The sequence below is a fragment of the Vipera berus genome (genome assembly GCF_964194415.1).
Source record: "Vipera berus genome assembly, chromosome: 3".
NCBI lineage: Eukaryota > Metazoa > Chordata > Lepidosauria > Squamata > Viperidae > Vipera > Vipera berus.
The window spans coordinates 129,600,692-129,625,633 of NC_138204.1; the positions used below are offsets into that span (position 1 = coordinate 129,600,692).

The 24,942-nt window shown below is 36.4% G+C and overlaps 1 protein-coding gene across 1 annotated transcript in view; it reads right to left on the reverse strand.

Annotated features, from left to right (window-relative positions):
• CTNND2 (catenin delta 2) overlaps positions 1-24,942 on the reverse strand; it is a gene marked incomplete at its 5' end in the record, with an annotated part of 412,468 nt that overhangs the window by 56,993 nt on the left and 330,533 nt on the right. The window contains 2 exons of the mRNA XM_081326152.1: positions 5,477-5,650; positions 22,447-22,632. Coding sequence (XP_081182278.1) covers positions 5,477-5,650; positions 22,447-22,632 — 360 coding nt within the window. The remainder of the gene's footprint in view (positions 1-5,476; positions 5,651-22,446; positions 22,633-24,942) is intronic.

A 24,942-nucleotide genomic window follows, 5' to 3' on the forward strand; every position in this document is an offset into this window, starting at 1 on the left:
GCAAAAGTTATTTAGAGATGGAAAATGGTAATAAAAGTCATCATTTTATAGATGCTAATAACAGCCAATCTCATTTTGAATTACTGACAGGTACAGTTGCTGCTCTCCTCATATTGCAGAAGACTGAGTAGCTTTGTCTGACAGTATAGCTTAGAATTGAACCAGATATGTGTTTAGCCACTTCACTCCACAGGTTTGCATAAGGCTATACAGTAAGGTGGGAAATATTGTATTGGAAAGTAGGTAATTGCAGAAAGTATTTGTGAACTGTGCCATTTTCTCCAGATAACATTGATGTTTGGATGGATCAGAAACAAATAAATATATATTTTGCTTTCTTCAACTCCATCTACTCAAAACCTTTCCAATCCACTGCTTTATCGTGAGCACATTCTGAAAGGCAGTCAGAAGATGTTAGGTGAACATTTAGTGTATCTGTTTCTGTACATAAACACCCACAACACAGATACGAACTCTGCAACAATAGAGCATACAGTCCGAGCTCCCCAAACTTAGAGAGCTAATTCTAATGCTGCTCCTATATGCCTCTTGAGTTTATGCTCATTCTAATGTTCTGTATAATAAATCACTTTTGAAAGAGAAGTCTGCTGCACAATGAAGATAGGATGTAAGACAGGAACCGAAACTATTTTAGGCATATACAAGTTGTTATTTGGATCTAGTCAAAGAGTATCAAATAATAATCCTATTTATAATGTTTTCTTGTGAAAGCTCCATATAGAAGATCCCATAACTGTCACTGTGAATCAAACTATAATCTTATCTATGCTTTCAAGTTATGAACCTTCTCAAATATTTTATTAATCATGCCAGAATTCTTGGGGTACTGTCAATAAGGATATGTTTGCAAGCAATTATCCTCTGCTGTCTTTCTTGCAAAAGAATTCAGTATGAGATGCGGCTAATTCATCCTTCTTCCAAATTGAGAAATAAATTCATTCTTGAATATGTTCACTATTGTTATTAAGTAACAGTCCTGCACATATGCTCTATAAGTCAATAAGCCCCAATAAGCCTACTAGATAATTTTTTTAAAAAATGACAAAGACAAATAATTTTTTGAGGGATGGCAGTGTATTTTGAAATTGGAATATACGCAATCATCCAGGTAGTCCATAAATCAGACTGACATTAGCATTCAAATAATTGCTCAGCATGAAAGGAGAAAATATTCCTTTGAGAACAGCCCATTCTAATTCAAACTGAGGTTTTGCAGTAAACAAAATTTTCTTTGCCATAGCATTTATTTGCTATGCCAATTAAAGGAGGAAATTTCTGTAATATACTACTATGGCTTTGTTTCTCATTGTTATTATGAAAAATAATTTCCCTGACTTTATTCTTCCATTAGATTAAACTAAATCAATTTAAGAGACCAACAAGGAAAATAAAGGTATAAGTTTGGTGCTTTTATTTAAATAACAGAGTTTCAGATGGAAGTAATTCTGAGTGGAGGAGATCATGAGTCTGCATTGATTGCCACCACCATTCTGGGAAGAAATTTCCCTCTTCCAGCTTTGCCCAGATTTGAGTAGCCTGGATGGTATGTAGACAGGAAGACAAATTTGCAACCAGAAAGCCAATGCACATATCCCATCTGTCTGAGCAGACAGGTGGGAGGTCTCATATTAACAGTCAACCAAGCCTCAAAGTAGCAGAGGAAGAAATTTGCCCAGATTAGCCTTCCTCAACTCTATTGTTGCCTACAAAAACCCTTTGTATTGAGACTGAAGAAAAAAAAGAAATTTCACATATGTGAAAAAGCAGATTACCTAGGAGAGGAGCCGAGAGGGAAAAAAATCTGGAGAAGGAGAAAAAATTTCTGGATGAAGAGGACAAAATAGGGACTAGAAGTAGCCACATGGTTTTGGTGATCTACGTTCCAGGAAAAGCAGAAAGCTAAGCAACACTTGAACAAGAGAGAAGTGTTGTAAGAGTGAAGCTTTTCTGTGACTGGAATTGAGGAAAAACACTGAATCAGGCCAAGAAAATCTTCCAGGAGAGAGAATAAGGCCTGTTTGAACATGGATGAGGCAAAGTATTTAGTAGCTATAGTATTGAGTGCCCATGGTAAAAGCAGTATTTCTGGGCATTAGGTGAGAGAAGCACTGAACTGCAAGCTAGAAATCTCTAGGGCAGGGGTGTCAAACTCAATTTCATTGAGGGCCGCATCAGCATTGCAGTTGCCCTCAAGGGACTGGGTGGGCGTGGCCTACTGGGTGGGCGTGGCTAGAGTGCATATGGCCTACTGGGTGGGCGTGGCCAGCTCTGCATCGTTCACATCAAGGGTGCCTATGGGGACCTGGGCAGGAGTGGGACAGATCTGAGGGTCTCTGGCAGAAGGAGGGTCTCTGGGCCAGGGCCAAGGCAGTGGGGGCCGTTCCCTCACTGTTTCCAGGATGGCTTTGCGGGCCACATGAAACCACTTCGCGGGCCGGATCCGGCCCCCGGGCCTTGTGTTTGACATGTCCGCTCTAGGGAATCAGCAGCTAAGATGAAAAGCTCCTAAAATTCGGATTGAAAGCTGACATCTAGGGGAACAGTTTTCAAATTCCTGAGAGGTATTAAGCTTTGGGATTTAGAGTGAGAAATCTGAAGTCCATTTTGTATTTTTTATAAATTGGAAACTGAAGATGCTACAGACTCTCATACCCATCCAGTTAGTGCCAATGTGCATTATTAAATGTTTGCTCATTGATAAGGTTGATCTGGAGGTCCTCTGTACTATCTCCAGGAAGAGGAAAAGGAAAATCAAGAGGCGAGCTGAGAATCTGTTCATTAGCAGTAGGCTAATGCCTCCTTAAGTAACACCAGCTGCCTGCAATTATTGCAGGTTCGCATCCCAGCAGGCTCAAGGTTGACTCAGCCTTCCATCCTTCCGAGGTAGGTAAAATGAGGACCCAGATTGTCGGGGGCAATAAGCTGACTTTGTAATAATGCCGCTTGGGTGTGTGTGTGTGAAAGCCCTAATAAGCAGGCATATACACAGAATGAAGGCTACTGCTAAGCTTGTAAGCCGCCCTGAGTCTTCGAAGAAGGGCGGGATATAAATGGAAATAAAATAATAATTAAAAAAATTAGCACCCGCTGCTCCCTGGCATGTTGCATCTGACAACAGGACCTTTCGAGTCAGGTTGGGAATTGGCTGTCCCAAGCATGAAGCGCTTCTTGGAGAGCTGAGAATTACATGAAACATCTTACATGTGACATTTTACAAACATTACAAGCAGAATGGTAGAGAGCACTTTCTGACTCTATCTCGATTCATGTTTTCTTGCCTGATTTTTCTTGGGATTTGGAAGAACATAATCATTTTCCTGAGAAATGTTGAAAAGAAATGTCCATATGGAAACACTGGTAGAGATCAGGACAAGCTAGGAGAAGCTCAGGAAAAATTTCCTCTCTTGAGGCAGTTAAATATTGTAGTGAGGACTTGTACTGATTCCTTGTATTAAGCTATTTAGTCTGCTTCCTGAATTTTGATACTTTGAATGTGTCCACTAATGGTTTCCAGCGATTTTTCAACCAGAGGTTTATTGCCCTTCTGTGACTATTCTTACATGTTTTATTCTATCTGAGAACCTCAGATCCAGCCCATTTGGTTTATGCCCAGCCTCTCCAAGAGCAGCCTAGTGCCTTATGCTGCCCAATTGTTAGTTCAGGATAAAAGAACATATTTAAATTTAATATTTAACTTAAAATTAATGTTTCAATCATAAAAGCTTTATTTGGATCTCCTCAACAGGAGAGATGGCTGCTGTTGTCTGGCCACAGGCCTCATACTACTATAGCCAGGAGCTGAGGTATTATTTTCCTTTTTATAAGTATTATACTCACAGGTTGCAGGCAAGTAAGTGCTCAAACTGTGAGAGTCCCATCTCTCACACAATTGGTGTGAAGGAGAAGAAGCCTGGCCCAGGCATTTGCTTCTTCCAGCAAAGTGGGAAGTGGCACAAGGAAAATATTGCATAACCTATCACCATTATATACCAAGAATGGCAGGGTGACAAGGGTAGGGGTAACAACCCCTTTCACTCTTGCCAGAGATTGAACTACAACACTTAGCAATCTTAGTTCATACAGCTGACATGAGGGAAACTGGACGGGGTTTCTTATCCACAACATGGGAGTACCCATGGGGCTGTCTGTACTCTCCAATTAACACATTGTTAGAGTATCTGATCCTCTCAGACCATTTACTTGTGAGGATTCTAAGCAGCTTAACTAACTAGAGGAAAAGGTATTTTACACAAATATCATATAAGCATGTAGGGAAATGAACACATGCAATTATCCATTTCCTTCCATCACTGAACCTAAATATTTTCAGAAGCACATTCATATGTGAAAGAGCTTGCAATGTTTGCTAATGATACTGTTATTGTATATCATAAACTTTTGCTGGCTGTCCCTGGCAGGTATTTAATCCAAAAGAAATGTTCTGGCTAACATGAAGAAAGCTTTATTTGCAATTGGACAGCTGTAAATAAATATTTTCTACATCATAAAAGGGCCCTCTTATTGGCAAGTAGCAGATTAAAATTTCATTGCTTTAGCTAATTATATATAAGTCTATATATAATTAGGCATTTTTCTCCCTTCAAGACACAACATCCTCCAGGGTCACACATTTTAGGCAATTTGACAAGACAGAATGGAAAAGCTTAGGGTAACACTGCTTATTCTATATGAATTTTCTGGGAAAGCAGATTATTTCATTCACTGCTCAGTTGCATCACTTTTGCTTGTCAAGCTCCCAATTCAAAGAAAAATTGTTTGGTCAGACATGCTTACCTTGGACATGACAAGCCATGCATCTTATTGATATATAAGCTATTTTTAGCATGCTGTAGCAAGGATAAACCATGTCTTCTATTGCCTGGTCCATATAGATTAGTATATTGTACTAACAGCGTAGCATAAATAAAACATGCTGGCATAATATGGAAACAAATATATTAAATCACATCACAGTTCTACTACCTGAGCCCATACATCTTGAAGTGGAACTAATTAAATTTTAAGGAAGGATTTCCTGAAGAATCAATCCTACTTCACATTTAGTCAACAGAGCAGCTTAAGGTTGTTTCTCAACCTCAGATAAGGAACCTAACTGAGTTTTCTCATTTGTCCTTGATAATTTCCTAAAGCTGTCAGCAAGGATGTTAATTGATGCTAAATATAATTGGGTTTCTTCACAAAGAAATGGTTTTATTGTGCTCAAGCAAACAAACAGAGTTAAAGGAGGGAACTTGGCTCTTGTATTTTTTTTAAATACGAATCATTAGCAATATAAATAGAATTTAGATCTAATATGCTGGCAGTCATGAATAGCAAGAATTCCTTATTGATCTTACAGTAGGGAAAGCAATTGTTTCAACTGGTATTCCAATTAGTTTTTAATTATTCAACTTAAGACATCTATGCTGATTTAAGGGTCTGGCAGATTTCATACCTTCCAGCTACCTGCAGCCAAATTCTGTAGTGCACCAGCTGCCCCTTCTAGTGTATCTGGATTTGAGCACTCAGAGAGAAGTGTGAGGTAGGGTTTGACTATGGATGGGTGCCATAGCATCTGGATTCCTTTTGGTGGTTCTGCACAGTCAGGGAGAGGGCCAACTCCATCCCACTGAAAAAAAAGAAACGAAAGATGAATGTTATCAGGACAGAGCAAAAGAGGAAAGCATCCATTCAAATATAAAGATGTACTTCTATGCTTACAAATTTAATATATACTCAAAGACACCTAATGGAAAGAAATGTTGGTTTTGATCATTAAATAACTTTTACCTGTTATTTTATTTAGGATGCCTTCAATTTTAGGGGCAATGTAATTCAAGTGTTTGGAAATTAATCTCTCTCTCTCTCTCTCTCCCTCTATCTGCTAGTTTTCTATTAGTAGTCCCCAAAACAGTGTACAATTATAAAAAAATAAGGATATTATATGCCAATAACGGAGTATGTCCAATGTTTTATTCATGTAAGATACCTTCCCTTTTTCCTGAATGAGAGTGAAGGATCTGTCCCACTAGTACAGCAGGTATTCATATCAAATGCCATGATCTCAAATCCTTAATCTCCACACCAACACCAAACAACACCTGTTCAATTGGAGCAACACTAAAATCATCAGTCACGCTTGTGAGTTCATCGAAGCCTGGCACCCTACAAGCAATTTCATCAACAGACACATCGACCTACAACCCCTCAGAATCCAAATCAACTGCACAGCCAGCCAGACATAGCACTGACGCTCAACCAACTCACGCAAGGCCCCTTCCTCTCCCACCTGGCCCATCCCCCTCCCACCAGCAGTTCATCTCCCAGTAACCCTGACCTGATGTAACCTCCACATCACAAGCCTGACTCATACCTGACCCATCACAAGACCCTCACTTGACACAACCACACCTGAAGCCCTTATAAACAGAAAACTGACAATGACATCCCCTAAACTCCACTGAAAATGTTGCCTACTGTAGCCTGGTAACAACATTCAAAAACTAACCCACAAGCTCGGAGAACAAACCTTCACCCTCATCCTCCACCCGAGCTACAGATATTCACCATTACTGCAATTCATATCTCTCCCCAAATCTGTTTCAGAGGATTGGCTGATCATTCAATCACCAGAAAGATACAACTGGATCAACAATAAAGGGTAAAACATGATAAAACAATTTTAAAAATATGGCTCAAATACATATTGTACAAGCAGTAGCAAAAGAATATTAGATAGCAACTAGTAAAATCATTAGCTTAAAACCAACTATTTGTTATTACATTTACTTATTTATTTATTTTATTTTTATTTTAATCCCATTTATATCCCGCCCTTCTCCGAAGACTCAGGGCGGCTTACAATTTAAGCACAAACCAATGTGCTTAGCAATAGCCTTCATTCTATGTATATGCCTGCTTATTAGGGCTTTTCCCCCCCAAGCGGCATTATTACAAAGTCAGCTTATTGCCCCCAACAATCTGGGTCCTCAGATTGTTTATAAATCTGTATTTCTCACGTGCCTTTTGGGGTGAAGGTTTCCCAGAGACATAAAGAAATAAAATTTAGTTGATCCTCATTATTCAAGTGACTTTTTAAAAAAATGCTCCCAAGTTCAACTTGGCCACTCTGGTATTTGTTAACTCCTCCTGTGTTCCCATAGATTTTTTTTCCACTATTAAGATCTGCCATATCTTCTTCTTTTCAATATATTTCTTCTGGGGCTGTCTCTGTTGACAGACTTCAGTTCAGCCAATCTATTGCTTTTCTATTCTTTACTGGGGCTTTGGGAAATTTCCTTTATAAGTAGGCTGCTCTTAATCACCTCTTCTTTTCTTCTTCATCCCATGATGACCCCAATGTTCCTCACTGCCTCATATTGTCTTCTCCAGGTTCATTTCTTTCACCAAATTTCAAATTCTTACACTAATACACACATACATCACTTCAGCACCAGTGTGTCCCCCTGCTTCTGTTGTTACTTCTTTTATCTCTTAGCTGAATGGCTTAATGGTGAGAATGCCACAAAAGAACATTTCTTGTTGCTTGAAGAAGGAAGGATGAAGAAGGGCAGAAGGATTTGTTCATTTCAGAACCTCAGGGTTAGCTTCCAAAAACGAAAGGGGAAGAAAAAAATGGTTCCTTTGCCATCTTTACTAATAAAAAGGAAAGGAAGAGTTCACAATTTTTAATCTTTCGATGTGTCCTTCCTTCCACACGGATCATGTAGTTATCAACTTCAGTTATAGTCAGAGATTAACTGTATCTCATATAACAAAAAATCAAGGTGATAAAGAAAAGGAAACAGAAATAATACTCAAACAAGTTTTAAACTGGATACCTCCAGCATGTGCAGAATACACATCTACCCATACACACACACCCCCACACACAAATACACAGAGTCAAGAGTATATCAAAAGTTTTCAAGCAACAATGGTAATAGAAGAAAATTTAACAACCGTCTGGAGGTACCTAGTCATAAGCCAACAAGTACAGAACAAGTATTCAGTTCATCAGATGTGTAAAATTTGGATGACAAGTAGTTATTGGAATTGGGCTCCAGACTGCATAGAACAGGCATCTCAATAAAACATTTCTTCCTTCAAGATGTAAGACAGTCATGCATCGCAAGATTGTAATATCTCCCTTCTGGGGGTGTGGAAGGCTGGGTAATGAATTTGGCCAGCAAATAGTCTCACCTGTGCAGCATGCTCAGGAGGCTGAATAAATAATTAACCCAGGCAAGCCACCACCATTAAAAAGGAAATTCCAATCTTTCTGGAGATCAACATTGAAATGCCCCATTTTAGCTTCATTTTTATACTCTTCAGGCAGAGTGAAGCCAAATATTAAGCTGATAAGCTGATAAGCCATCATGTCTACTTTCAATCCTTTTCTATGATGATGAAGAACTTTCTTGTAGAATCAGGGAAAGCTAAAGATCTGTCACTGAATATTAGGTTTAGCCAGAATATGAGACTAAGCTTCTAATGAAGATACTCAGATTCTTAACTCAAAAGAGAGTTAGAAATATCCCAAGAAGAAAAACCATACAACAAGATACTTAAGAGATTTAAGCCCCTGTTGGGAAGTCACAGTGGCAAGGTCCTTCAGTTGTTGTGTTCTGCATCTTTCATCATTACTTATCTTGATTAGGAATTGTGATCCAACATTTGTAGAGCCAAACACTCCCCACTATTACATCAAGTTGACTTTGGGAACACTACCACTCAAGCTACTGTAAACAAGGCATGATGAACATTCTAAGCTGTTAAATATAAGATGATCCTGCTAATAAATTTCAGTTTTCATACTAAACAGAGGGATAATAAGGGAATGAATCTTTTCTAAAATAAATGAAAAAATAAGTAGCAGGACAAATATTAAATGTATAATCATATATTATAATAATTTCTTATGGATTTGTGTTGCATGCTTTGATGCTAACGCTCTGGAATCTAATCAAACTATTCAGGCTATGCATAACTTTGTCTATGTAACCTCTATCAATGAGTACAAAGAAAAAGCAGAAGACCACAAATTAGGTAAATTAGGTACAATTCTTATATGAAAGATAAGAAAACAACCCATTCTAGTATGCAGAAATAAAAAATGTTGCTTTCTATGTATGGGAGGTTGACAAATAATAGAAAATGTGCAGCATGGAATCATACTGTTGGCCAAGAAATTGCATTATCCTGTGATTTTTTACAAACAGGATGTCAATGCTGCAAACATTGGATGTTTTTGGTCTGACAATATAAGAAGCAGCCTTTTTCTTTAAACTGCTTGCTCTGAATATAATGAAGTTGCGGGGAGGAGTATGCTAACCGGATGTATAAATAAGAATGGCGCGCAAGATAACGGAAGTGAAGCTTGCGTTTTGGGCTAATTGGAGAATGTGATTAATGATGTGTAATTAAGGGAGGGAGTTGTGCATGATAATGATGGGTTTAGGGGAGGAGAATTCAGATTCTGGCATCCATCCATGAGTGCCAATGCATCATTCTCATTATTATAGACTTTTAGAAAAACAATGCCTGAATGTTGTTTGAACTGTCTCATTAATCGGAACCATGACACAGAAATTTTAAGTCTTTTCTGTAATCACAGGAGAAAAGGAGATTTTAATGTATTTAATTTAATTTGGACATTGTCCAACTCCATCTGACCCTGGGCAGTTCCCAAGTAATAGTTTAAAAACCAATACAAATTATCTAATAGATGAACTATCTCTTCAATAGACTTGCATACAGAATGTTTTGTAAAATTTGGAAGAAAATTCTCACTCTAAATTAAAACAATTTAAATTTTCAAATTAAATCAAGTATTGTAACAACTTATCTTCAAATCACCTTAACAACACCTTAGCTGTTGCATAATTTAAGGAGATGTCAATGGAAAGGCTTACCAGGATAGCTAGTCAAAAGTGGTTATCTGTCAAAAGTGACTAGTGAAGCCTAACTGAACTAGTAAAAGCATCATGGAGAAAATATTATTTTGCTTATTCATTTATTTTAAAAAGTTTTGCTAAGGAGATAAATTTTGCTTAATTTTTCTCTACTTCGGTTCCAATTTAATGTGGTAGTTTCTATTTGCTCAGCACAGCCCATTTCAGGGAATCTGGCTCTTTTTCAAAAGCACCCTTCTTAAGTATGAAATATTGTGTCTAATTGATTGCTCACATGGAGAACTTTCAACCCCTCACAGAAAATTGAAGTATAGGGAAAGTTAAGTCAATGATCTGCCAGATACTGCTGAATTACAGTTCTCAGCAAAGAAGCCAGAATGGCTAAAAATAAGAGTGCTGTGAGCTACAAAATCTAGAGAGCAAAATGTTTCCAAAGCCTGCTGCATATTGTTCATAAGGAGGGAGTCTGAAGTCTATGTGGGGTGTTGAAGAAAATATTGATTTAAAATAACTAATTGAATCTTTGATGAAAGCTTACAAAGTAGAAAAGCATCACCCCCCAAAAAAGATCTTGTTAATACATTATTCTTGTGATCATTATAATCTCAGATCTAGCAATAAATTCAGCTTTTCACTTTATTACTTCAGTCAAACTATAGGAATACAGAATTAATAAAATTGCTAAAATGTTAACACTAAAGCAGCAATTGCACTATGGATTCTACAGGCCATGTAACAATATTTAGAGACATTTAAAAAGATTCATTTTTATCTGACAGTAGATATTGGAGATAGAACCAATTCTGAGTGCTTTGGTAATTTAACTATTAGCCAGAATATAGATTGTGAAGAAATGACTTTATAGGAAATAATATAAGATGAACAACACTTTCTACAAATCATCTCACATAGAGCAAGATGATTTTATATGCAATGTTTTTATATCTGCCTTGCAATATTACTGTTGTAATACATCAAAACATGATAATGTCATTGTTGTCTTGTAGTTTACTATTGAAATTTTAACTTAAATATCTAGCTGCAGTAACTAATAAACTATTGCCAAGTTAAATCTTATTTTTGGCAATTATAGTCTTTCATTCTATTATTCATGGATTCATTTTTTACCCACTGCAATTAATTTCATAACGCTAATAAAAATCCTTAATAGGATTGTACAGTCCAAGTAAACAATTGCAAGAAGATTAAATCAATTAAAGGAAAAAATACATAAATTAAAATTAATAATTGTAAGTAATAAAAATGGTGAAATTAAGAATCAAAAGCTCTTATTTTTTCCAATTTTAATAATTTCCTAATCGGGTTATAATGGCCAGAGTATTCCAAAATGCTGGTGCAATGCTTTGGTTCAGCTTTTGTATAGCATAACCATTTCTCTTGGTAACAAAAATGTCTGTTAAAATTAAGAAAACCGCACCAGTATGGAAAAAGAATAATTTTAACCAATAATTTAAAAAGTTTACTCATGTTGCAGTTTTTATGTTGATTACACCAATTATTTTATAGTACAAAAACATATCTGGGACAGACTGAAGCATTTGGAATATGTTCCTCAGAAACTGTGATTGCAGAAGCTCAAAAGCTGCAGGATTATTATGGAGTGTATTTGAGCTCCATAAAGCAGCTGCATGTAAGCTTTAACTATAAATAATGCAAGCACTGCTGGTGCATATAGAATGTCTCTAAATCAATAAAAGGCTTGTATGGACAGATCTGACTATGAAATACAGAGTCTAAGTGTGCCCTCTGGCTACCAGGGCATGAAAGATTATTCCCAAGTATTAGAACCCTCTAACTTTAACTTCCAGATATGGGGTGCTTCACAAAAAATGATTATTCAGTTCTTATTATAATTTATTTCTAAATGTTCTGCTTTGTAGAACAACCTTCACTTCAAATCCACTGGAGTCCATGACAATATAATCACTTCATTATCGTAAGTGCTGTGATGTATTTATATGCCAGCTGTGGAGGATGATATAGCAACCTTTCCAAAAACAAGACCAGGTTGTTTATATAATAATTAAACAATTATGGTGCCGAAAGAAAAGTCATGATTTTCCTAAGTGTAGTGACTTATATACTATACAGCAGTGAACATTTTGTGTGAGTTCTCATAAACAAATTATATATTTTTAGAGGAACAGCTTCATTCCTCTTTACACCATAGGTTGGGATAATTCTTGCAAATAAAATATGACTATTTCTTATTTGAACATTAAGTCCACATATAATGTGTACCTTTGCTTAAACTACAAATTCTTAGCAATATTTCTAGGACAGTTATTTCCTGTTTTGGGACTATGAATTGCGAGAAGTAGAATTACATCCAATCTTCCTGATGTGTTTAATCTCTAGGCTTGCCTTACTAACATGAGCCTGGTAGCCATGATATTTTCCTTCTTGAAGACTCATGTAGAAATCTAGTGTGTCAACATTTCAAAAATTAAAGATATTGTGATGCATTTCTGATCAAATTTTATTTTGGAAATATTTCTGAATAAGGAATAGCTACTACATGCTTAAAAATGTAGTATTTCAGATTAAGAAACCATTTACTATAAGAAAATTGGGAGAAACCCCTTGGCTTAGCTCAGGGGTAGGCAACCTTGGCTCTTTTATGACTCGTGGACTTCAACTCCCAGAATTCCTGAGCCAGGCTGAGCCAACTCCCAGGCTGGCTCAGGAATCCTGGGAGTTGAAGTCCACGAGTCATAAAAGAGCCAAGGTTGCCTACCCCTGGCTTAGCTTATTTCCTATGCATCAAATATTTGAAATCAGACAATCACCACCATGTGTAATTCACAAAACAGTAACAACCACAATCTTCCTAAAGGTAAACAATCAGAATAAAAACTATTAAAACTCCTTCTCCTTCTCATCTATGGTAATTTCCCTGTTTTCATGCTCCCCAACAACTGATTCTGGAAAACCAGAGTGAAATTTGAGCTTATAATATTTTCAATGTTCTTTTATTATGAGTGTTTAATTTTATACTTTAAGATATTGAGAGCTTTACATTCTAAGAGCTAATAGAGACAAGAAGAAGACAATATAACCAAAATTCATTAATACTATGCATACCATGTTTCCCTGAAAGTAAGACCCGATCTTACTTTCTTTTCAGCTCTGAAATAAGCACTAGGACTTACTTTGGGGTAGGGCGTACTTTTACCAGTACCAGCAGGCTGTGAGCACATGGGGGCAGGGCAGGGCCTATGCTTGGGGTGGAGATGCAACGCAGAGGCGAGAACATGGTGGTGAACCAAGTACTGGTGCAGGTGGGCAGGGAAGTCGGTCATGGCGGTGCGCGTGGCCTTCCTGTGCCACGCAAGCCCCTGCAGCCCCAGGGCAGTGGCAGGAAGGGCACCAAGGTGGGGGTGGCCAGGCCGACACTCCTCCGGACGAAACAGGTGGCCTGGGATCTGGGAAGGCCATCTTCCTGACCCGGCCCGCCTGAGAGGCGAGTGGGGAGGTGGCAGCCTAGGACCAAAGCAGCAGGTGGAGTGACAGAGGCTTGGGGATGGAGGATGCTGAAGTGAGTGGGCGTCCTGCAATCAGCGTCCATGCCGGCTGCCCCTTCCCCGTCAGAGCCAGAATGCTGCTGTGTTTACCATAAGTGCTGGTAGATGTCGGCCTTCCCTCCGGCAGGCCTGGGCAGCTGCAGGACAGAGACAGGCCCGTTTCAGCATCTTGCCACCTCCTTTGCAGCTCCACCTGCTCTTCCACAGTTTGTGTGTGTGTGTGGGGGGGGAGATCAATCAGTCATTTTTTTTGCGAGAAGTTGGAATTGATTGACCCCCCCCCAAAAAACCCTTCTTTTGTTTCCCTGCATGCAGCAGTGTAGGAGCTTGAAGGAGAAACGGGACAGGGCTGGAAGTCAGGTAAGCAAAGACATGCAATTCCTGGGGGAAACGAGGACATCTGGGCAGTGGTGTGGCAAGCTCTCCAGCTAGGGCTTACTTTCAGGGAAAAACGGTAGCTTGTCATTCTCTGTTATACATTAAAAAGCCACACAACAGATATGCTTTGGAAAACCCTGACTCTCTATCTATCCAAGACACTGTTTATGAAACAAAAGTACCGTGTCTCTAGATAAAACTATAGAAAAGTATAGATATCCTTCATTCTATTTTTTTTAACTGTGTATGCTTTAAAAACGGTCTGATCAGAAAGCCTTTAGATTGTAGAATTATAGAGCAATCATATCCGGCAGCCAAATGGCTTCTAGCTAATGTTAGAAAGGTAAAACGATCCCTATAATGATCCAGGACCCATTTTGGCTATAGTATTTTAAATCAGTTAAAGTCTCTGAAATGAAACTGTTTCAAAGAGACCCCCCATACAAAATGTAACATAGTAGATCAAAGAGCATGTAATTAAGTAACATATCACTGCATAATCTTCTGAAACAGGCAGAGTTGGTGCAATAGCTTCAGGAATATCACTGATAAATTATCCTGGTTCATGGCTTAATTTACAAGGGATGTGGTGACCTCCCACACAGATTGAAATCAGTGCACCCCCTTAGGCTCTTTCTGCTTTGTTTAAGTAACATTGCAATGTGCTACTCAGAGTATAGAGAACAAAGATGATTAGAGGACTAGAGGCTAAAACATATAGGGAACATAATAATACAATAAGCAGCACATTTTTTCTTGCAGTGATTTTTAAGACTGGTTTAGTACTTTGGTCCTTTAATAGCAAAATATTCAAGTCAATTTATTCATTAGAATTTCAGAAAAAGTAAGTGTTTTTCTAGTTCTTTCTGTTGTATATGATATGTATGGTATCCATCTTAAAAAGTAGAAAGAATGTAAAATAAACTAGGGCATCTAATATTTCTTCCCAAATTGATTGCTGCCCATCTTGCCATGGGTCTACTCTAGGTGGCTTACAACAATAAAAACAGAAAAATGAAAAGAAGTGTAAACATAAAAATAACAAAGTAAAACAATGAGAACACAGCAATATGAGAATAAAAGATGAGTGTGTAAGAAACAAGCTGCGAGGAGAGAGCTGGGTTTTTGCTATTAATCTAGTAGCCACTTCCAGTTATATTGTGATGAAAGTCTAAACAACACAATGAAATTACTGACATAGGGAAAATAATCCCAGAAATTATATTCTTGGAGGTGTTGAAATTGACCAAAGACTGTAAAACTGGTAATAACAGTAGTTTGTTGAAAGTTGGGAAAAAACAATTTTTAAAAACTGTCTAGAAGCAGAGGTCACTAAGACCACCTATTTGTTTTTGAATTATACAAAAATCATTATTTTGTACACATGCAGAGATAAGAGCCTATTTGCACATCAATCGATTGATCTATTTACGAAGCAATATTTAACGTGTTCCCATTTGAGAACCTCAGTCAGTGAGGGAATACTAATAATAATTTGGATTTTTATCTTTTGCATTATGATATACATCTACCTTGCACACTCAAGTTTATTTCCTTTTACTACAGAAATGTTGTTACAACTTATGACTCATTACAAGAGATATAACTGAAGGTCGACAGTGATTTAGGGTCATCTAAAATAAAAATATTATTTTGAGTCAGCTTACGTGTATAATAAAAATTAAAGATGTTAATAAATCTAAAGAAACATCAGAAGAGTATCAGAAACATATGATTATAAAGACCATTCATATTGCAATGATTTTGCACGAATTGTATTAAGCCCACTGAATTATTCATTAGATTTTGGAATATAAATATTTCATATATTAAAGACCATAATGCAAAATTCTGAGAAAAAGTGCTTGCTTTCTTTTAGCTATTCTTATTTTTTGCGTATATTTTTCAGAGAATATCAGAGTTTCCCATGGGTCCTGCCAAGATACACTCTAAGTAAACATATAAGTTGTGAGTTGTTAGTTTCATTTATTTCATAAACAAAAAATTAAATATGCAGCATGCCAATGTAGGAAAACAATTGCCCTCTTAAATTCACTACTTCTTTGTGCCACTTTTAAGTATGATAACTGTAGCGCTTCCAGTAATTGATAAAGTACATTTTAGACACTACATGAAAGGATTATGGGCTAGCCTGCCATGGCAAAATGGCTCAACTTTGTCATTTCTGAGCTTTTACTAGCATGAACTCTATTCCATGAACAATATTCCCATTGTGGTTCTCTTCTAACAGGTCTGCCCTTTGATGTGGCCAAAATACTGAATACTTTGTTCTTCATTCATTCTGTTGCAGGCTCCCTTGTGCATTTGGGATTGCTGCGGTGGTGCATGACCCACTTGGGTTTCAGCTCATTATTCAGATGGATAAATGGCCTGGAATTCTGTCATAAAATTACCTAATAGAAAAAAGAACACCTGCTTTTTTCAGCAATGGAAAACACCAGGCAGAAAAGAGTGAGACACAAATGAATGAGCACGGTGCCTATTTAGTGAGTCTCTGCCTAGAATAAAGCCTAGTGTTTTGAATCCAAGTTTAAAGCATAAAGTTTGAATGAGTGATTCAGAAAAGACCATTATTTTGGAGTATCAAGAGAGGCTTTTCAACATGGAAATTTATTTTTATCACGTTTTTTTATTAATCAAAGTTTACATGAGCTTGATTGATAATGTAATCATTAATAGTTTATTATTCAGTCTGTTCATTATTCATTTCATTTATTCTCTCCTTTTCATTTTAATTTAATAATTTAAATTAAAATGAAAGAAACAGAAGCTAATATTTTTAAGATTTATGTTGTTTGTTAAATGAAATAACTTGTTCTAATTATCTCTTTAATTGAACTGATTGAATGAGTGAAGTGATTAAATTTTCACATTAGCACATTCTGTGTTGACATAACCATAAAATGAATAAAACAAGCACTAAACATTGCAGTTATTTTTTCTGGCTTCTTTTAAACATCAGCAGGATACATATAAAGCTTTGGTCACATTCTCTGTGTAAAGATATGCAAAAATCTAGAAACCCAAAAGAGGGCAAATTCTTTTTCATAAAAACCTATTTTGGGGAGACTCATGGTATCCTAAGACAATTTTATTATTCTAATTTTTTTTCTTAAAACTGAACTAGTTTCAGATTTGTTTCAAGACAGAAACCATAGAAAAAGTTTCTTGCAGCAAAAAACAGTTTGACAGGTGGACCATTATCTAGGGAGATGACGGTCTACCCTTTACTGTATGTATTCAAATAGCTGGATACTTTACACCAGCTTTCTGCACTGTACAGGGAATTGAACTTAATGCTTGAACAGTCTCTTCCATCTCTATGATTCTACAATGGGGAACTCCCTGAAACCTCTCTGCTTTGCCAACAATAATGTGGAAAAAAAATCTAAATCTAAAATACCATTTTATTTTATTTCTCAAATGCAAGAGCTTATTAAATCCATCAATCTATGAATAGACTGGGATGTTTTGGTACAAAACAAGGATCTTGTGAACAACAATACTATACCAAGAAAACCTTTCTTAGAATGACTGTGGGCACTTAGTCATAGTCACAGAAGTATGAAGTTTATTTTTTGTATCTATGGTTCTGATTTATAAGATTTAAGACAGTGGGGTTTTTTTGTGAAATGAATGAGAAATATTTTAGATTTTAGATACCTTATTTTTCTTCAGTATAAATTTAAAACTGCTGTAGGAATGTTAAAGTGTCTGAAATGTTTTAAAATATTCTGAAAATAAATGGGTTCTATTAAAAATAAATTAATGTTTTCAGTTCTGGGATCCTTGTGCACAGCTATGGGTTATCTGAATATGTATATATCCATGCATTAAGATCAGGTGGGCAGGCGGGGTAGAGTCATCTCCTTTGTTAATTATTACTTTGTTAACTTATTACTGTCAATCTTCATCTGTAAGTGCCCCATCAGGTGTAGGTTTAATGTGATTGATTCCAAATGTTTCACCTTCTCAAAATTAGATTATATGATTTATCACCTTTATCACAGAGTTTATTAGGAATTTCCTGGTACACTGCCATTTTGACCTGTTAACATAACCCAGCAAAAGTGATTGTATGAAGTTCTTTCCAAAGGCAAAACGTCATTCTATAAGCATAAAGAAGTTTTGTGAAGTCACCATTTCTCTTATGCTGCTGCAATATTACATACCTAATCTCATAAAAAGCAGGCCTAAAATTTATGATCTCCCAGTTTCTAGCCTGGAGTTGTAACCACTACACCAAACTGGCTCCTTAATACACGGCAACTTAGGGTAGCAATATATTTATTTTTAAAAAGGTATTTTTAAGTTGGAAGAGCTATTCATTTTAAGACCAGTTTAAAGAGCAACAAAGGAACACTTACATCGTCCAGTAAATATCAGGATAGCAGACTATCCCAAGTGGGCACACAGCTCGATTAACCATCCTGCACAGATGGTGATATATATTTTTATTCATGTCATAGTAATTTATTTCAAATCTACAGTCATGCATGCAGGTTAATTTATAAACATTTTATGCAAAATTGCAATTCCCCCCCTCAAATTACTTTTCATCTGTCGGAGAACTGCAGTTCTCTGAGAATATCAAAGTGACGCACTAACAGGCCATTAGTTACAATATGAAGCAGACTTTGAATACACATAAGAATGGTTCTGTCACATTATCACAGTCTATTTAATCTAGTAATTCAGATGCTAGCAGGAATCAAGAGATTATGGGAGTCACAAGTCTCTGCTCACTGATTAAATACTGCCTTCTGGATTAAAGTCATACATGAAGTTTGGAGTATAAATTGAAAAATATTACCCTGGTTAAAATAACTCAGAAAACTAAGTTATATTATTAGAAGTATCAACCATCAATCTAAAAAGTCTTTGAGTTTCTATCACTATTCTAATCTAAAGTCTGAAACTGGAATAATTTATCTTCATGCTATATAACAGTCAACAGTCCAATGAACAAAAATGTGAAATTACATGCACAGTTCTCTGCACAACTTATTTTAAGAAAATGATATTAAACCCGTCACTTTGATGGACAAGGAAAGCTAAGGCAAGGTCTTCATTCTATTCTGATGAAGAATAATTGTAGAATGTGGAAAAGTTTTATCTGAATGTAATCATCCAACCTTACAAAAAATGTTACAGTATACAATAAAAGGATCAGAATATTGTACCTTCAGAGAAACAATCACAGGTTGCAATCTTAAGGTGGTTTACCTAGATTTAAATCAAATGAATTCAAGGGGACTTAATGAGTAAAATCACACAGCTAGAAAATCAACCTTAGAAGGGAATTTCCAAGTTACATAAAATACTGAAAACACAAATCGCATAATCAAACTGTATCTGGTAGTTACCTTCATTCAGCACTGTCTTATTGCAATAAAAGCTTTAATGAGCTAGATAACCTAAAACAGAATTTCTACCATCAATGTAGATATCATATTGTAGAGATCAAGCAAAGTATAATCTTTCAAAATATAGTATTTTATGTATTATCGATTTTCATGTATAACATAGCCCAGGTATTGTTCATTTATTCCTGCTTGCTTTCTGTATGTGCTTCATTGTATTCTAAATTGTGCTGACCAAGGAAAATGTTTCTGTTACTTTGTGTTGTTCCAAGAGACGAAAGACTAGCTAAGAATTTGCAACTTGCAAAAGTGCACTTCCACCCCCTTTTCTCTTGGATTGTAAAAGTATCTTTTGCCTTTTGCTGAGGCTCAGCTTGAAGAAGTAAAAAGTTTCTGGGTTAATTGCCAGCTATTGAACTATTGTGTATTCAGGCTTAGAGATGTAGAAATGTAACTGAGCTAGAATAGATAAGGAAATTCAAAGGAACTCTTTAGATGCGCAGGAACTTTGTAATGCGTATGTTATAAAAAGCAGAACTTTTCCGATTAGGTTGTTCTCTCAATCTCAGAGCAGTGCGTGCATGTGACAAGAGACTGAGACACCCAGTTTATTCCTTTAGCCATACGCTAAATAAATAAATAAATAAATAAATATTCCTTTGATCAAAAGAATAAACCTGTGTTCATATCAGCTGCCTCGTGCCTCATTGGGATTTATTAGGATTCTGAGCTGAAAAACCTTACAGTATTGTTTAATATAATGTAATATAATTTCAATTTATAATTTAATATAATTTACAATGGAATATGTATCTTTCACCATTTTTCCTTGCCCTCAGTGCATAGATATCTTTTCATAAGGAAATTTATTACAGATATCATAAATCTACATATAATTTTCCTGCTGATAACATTCTTAAATAAATCTAAATCTAACATCACCTTTTTACAGCAAACTCATTACAGTAAAATTACCTAGATTGTAGCTTTAAGTTCCTAAGTTGTTTTAAAAAGATACTACAGAAACAAAATCTTTGGATCAGTTGATTTTATGCAAGTATATTTTCTTATACTTTAGGCAATCTCAAATTTTCCTGTGTACCATGTTTCCCTGAAAATAAGACCTGGTCTTTTTTTTGCCTCCAAAAAAGGCACCAGGTCTTATTTTCAGGGGTGTCTTTTCCACTCACCTTATGGCAGTGGCACAGACAGCCTTGCCCAGCCGGCCCAATTCTTCTACGGCCGAAGGAGCAGCTTTATTCTGCAACTGAGAATGGAGCTCTGGCCTGCATTTTGCAGTCAGAGGCCTTTCCAGAAGCCTCTGCAGCCAACAACTGAGCCAGCTTGGTTCTCAGCTGCAAAGGTCTTCTGGAAAGGCCTCTGACTGGGAAATGCAGGCCAGAGCTCCATTCTCAGCTGCAAAATGAAGCTGCTCCTTCGGCCGCAGAAGAAGTGGGCAGGCGAGGCAAGTGTCAATCCATGGGAGTCCTGGCTGCAATGGTAAGCTCCACCACCCCACCCCTGCCCTAGCTTGATTTTTAGGTGTGGGCCTCGCCCCAAAACTAGGGCTTATATTGTGGGGTAGGGCTTATATTAGGCCCATCCCCAAAATCAAGCTAGGGCTTATTTTTGGGGTAGGTTTTACTTTTGAGGAAACGTGGTATATTCCAAGATACTCAGGAAAGAAAATGTATACATCATTTGTATGACATCAGAAACACATTTTCAGACTTGATAGACAACTAATAATGCAACTTTATATTATAGTTTGCCAAATTCTTCAGCAAGAAAATTTCCATTTCAGAAATGATAGTCTTGGTTAGGTGGTGGGGTAGGAATAAATATCCCTACCTCATTTTTTTTCTCCAGATTTGCTATAAGCATACTAGAAAACTATTAGTCCCAAACTTGAGCATTTAAAAGCATTTCATATGAAATGTCAATTCAGAATTTAGATAATATCCAAATTTGATACAGTAATTATTTTTCTAACTTTATATTGATTTAAAAGACTATATACATAATAAATCAAACACATTAGTCCTAAACATTTTTCCAGATGTCTCATGTTATAATATTTCTTTAGTGTGCTAGAAATGGGTCCTAATTTATGGATCAAGCAAAGTTCTCCTTCCCTTCACAACATAATGTTGTCAGAATTCTGAACTGCTTGTAGAGGAATTGGCAACTAGGCAACTAGATCACTTATCTACCCCCATCACTCCAGTGTGTTATGAATTATTTTCCACAGGACAGGAATAACATTTCATGGAGGTAGAAACAAGTTATGGAGGAAGTCTAAATTTGTAATAATTTGAGCCAAATGCAGAAAATAATTAATAGCACAGATTTAGAACCTGGTTGGAGCTATCAAGATACTTTATAAATATATTGTATCTAATCCCAGAAAATAAACAATAATAAATAATTTAACTTCGCATGGATGGAATTAGTAGGAATTGTCATAACTGCACTTAGATTAAATCAAGGTAAACTGTATGAACAATTAAGACAAAGGTTAAGACAAATTATGGGCGCTATTACATATCCTGTTAAAGAAAAAAATCTCAGAGAAGAATTTATTTCATTCAAACTATACTGACCAGCTTATTGGAACAGATTTTAGCCAGAATAAATGTAATCAAATCATAAAGGCATCCAACTTTATTTAGTAATTAAAAGTAGATTGCCTAACAAAGAAAAAAATTATGTGATGGAATTTTAAAAGTGCCTTTAAAGATAATCAAAAAATGTTCCAAATAATGTAATTTTAAATTATTTTTTCCGTAATTATTATTTATACGGATGCTAAATAGCAATATCTAAGAAAACAATTCTTCACATTGTCATTACATAATTTACTGCATACTAGAGTGCATATAATAATATTGCAGTAAGTGAAGAATTAATAAGTAAAAAGAACTCCTAATAGTCCCCTATTAGGACAATCAATTGAAGTTACATTCTCTAGCTTTCACTTATTTTAACACTTAACATTTATGCAGAACTAACTTTGTTTTTAATACATTTAACAGAAGTTTTGTTTCTTAGTAGAAAGCAAAATTCTTTTCGACTCTATTATACTGCACTATTTGGTTGTAGGAGACAGCCTTATTGCTATTACTACTATTATTGTCAGCTATCCAAAATCATTCTGGTCTTGGGCCACACAAAATCCAATCAATTAAAGGTAACTGCATGTACCTGATCTTGAGATTTCTTTTTCTTCTTTTTCTTGCCCCAGCATCCAGAACTTTCAGCATCTTTCCCATTGGCATCACCACAAAGTAAACCATCAAGTTCATCAGTCCCCATTTGCTGTCCCTGAGATGTTTCTGCAGCAAGTCTATATGAGAGGTTCCTTAAAATGCACACACAGTTTTCAACGGTCTAAAAGAAGAAGCAAAAATAAATTAGAATACATTTAGAATGCTCACATTCATCAGAACAGTTATCATTCTTTATATCCTTGTGCTGACTGAAAAACCCTATCAACGGCACAGGATACTTTTTCTATCAAAGAAAGAGGACACTTTTATTCCATCAAAGGTTTCTTCTTTCTATGTATGTGCATAGTTTCAAATATGCAGCTTGCTGTATGAAAATTATACTCACCTCAGTGAAGAATTTAAATAAAGCAAGTTATATTTCCCTGAGAGAACAAAGTCTTTGTCTAGATGTAACAGGAATGTGAATGTTGAAAGAGAACAAAACCAAAGGTAAAATATGTTAAATAGGTTTCACATATGGAGTTCAAAAAAATGGGAAAAAAGGAATACCCCCATGTGTATTGTAAACGGATTATCCATCGAACGCCAATTATTATCCCTCTGGTGAAAATAATAGATCTGTAATTTAAATTGTCTTCAGGATTGATGGAAATATCACATAAGAGTCTCAGGGAATCCATGCTGAAATGTAGTAAACTTGGTAGCAAATCTAACATCTTAAAAACATTTTACTTTTCATTTAAAACAATTTGTGATTTAATTTAAAATGATTAGGTGTTAGAACAATCTTAGGAAGGATTATAGGGCATTTCAATTTTAAGAATTGAAAAAAAGACAAATAAACTACAAGTGTTATCTTTCTTAATATAAAATACCATAGAAGCATTTGATTCTCTCCACTGCACCTCATTAAAACTGCCTTTAGGAAACCACAGATGATTTCCTGAAGTCTCTATTAGGGTTTCCTGAAATAATCCACATCTACACTTAAATTTGGCAGAATTAGCCCTTCAGGGTCTGATTCCTGCCTCCTATAATCTCCTCATGGTGCTGCTTACAGGTTTCTATTTTTTAATACTCTTACTATCCTTGAAGTAAGGATCAGCTAATCAGGTAAGAACCTATGACTCCTATATAGGAAATTCTGCAGAAATAATAATAAATAAATCTCACCTCCCTAGTTGTAAGAATAGACAGGAAGTTTAGAGGATAATGTCTGTGAAGATTCTCAATTATCCAGGTAAAGTTGTCGGAAGTCATGACAACTGGACTTATTTTTCTTATTAGTTTGAGATGTTTTGCTGTTCATCCAAAGAGCTCCATCAGTTAGAGCACGTTAGTTAGACAGCAAGTTGTTGGAATGTACCAGTTCCTCCTGTACCAACTTCAGGGGTTTCCTCCCCAAAGTGTGTTTGCAATATGTCAATGAAGATTGTCAGTCAGCCAGTCAGAAACCCTATACCATTTCAGACAAATGGCTGGCCAGTCTCTTAAAAGCTTTCAGTGTTGGAGCATTCAGAGGCAGTGGAGGCAGGATGCTCCACTAATTAATTGTTCTGTCAGGAAATTTCTCCTTAGTTCTAGGTTGCTTCTCTCTTTAATTAGTTTCCATCCGTTGCTTCTTGTCTTGGTGCTTTGGAGAATAGCTTGACTCCCTCTTCTTTGTGGCAACCGCTGAGATATTGGAACACTGCTATCATGTCATCCCTAGTCCTTCTTTTCATTTAGACTAGACATACTCAATTCTAGCAACTGTTCTTTATATGTTTTAGCCTCTTGTCCCCTAATCATCTTTGTTGCTCTTCTTTGTACTCAACATCTTTTTTCCATCGTGATGACCAAAACTGATGCAGTATTCCAAGTGTGGCCTTACCAAGGCATTATAAAGTGGTATTAACACTTCACATGATCTTGATTCTATCTGTTAATGCAGCCTAGCAGTGTGTTGGCTTTTTTGGCAGCTGCAGCACACTGCTAGTTCATATTTAAGTGATTGTCCAGTAGGACTCTTGAGATCCCTCTCACAGTTACTACTGTTGAGCAAGGTACCACCTATATTGTACCTGTGCATTTGGTTTTTCTTGCCTAAATGTAGATCTTTACTTTTTTCACCATTGAATTTCATTTTGTTAGATAGCACCCAATGTTCAAGACTGTCAAGTTCCTTCTGTGTGTTAAGCCTATCTTCTGGAGTGTTGGCTATTCCTGCCAGCTTGGTGTTGTCTGCAAGTTGATGAGCTCCCCATCTATTCCCTCATCCAAATCTTTGATAAAGATGTTGAAGAGCACTGGGCCCAGAACAGAGCCCTGGGGCACCCCACTGCACACTTCCCTCCATGTAGATGCAGTTCCATTGAGGACCACATGCTGAGTATGGCCGGTCAGCCAGCTACAAATCTATCTGGTGGTGATGCTGTCTAACCCACATTTTTCTATCTTCTCAAGTCGTAGTTGTGGTCTACTTTATCAA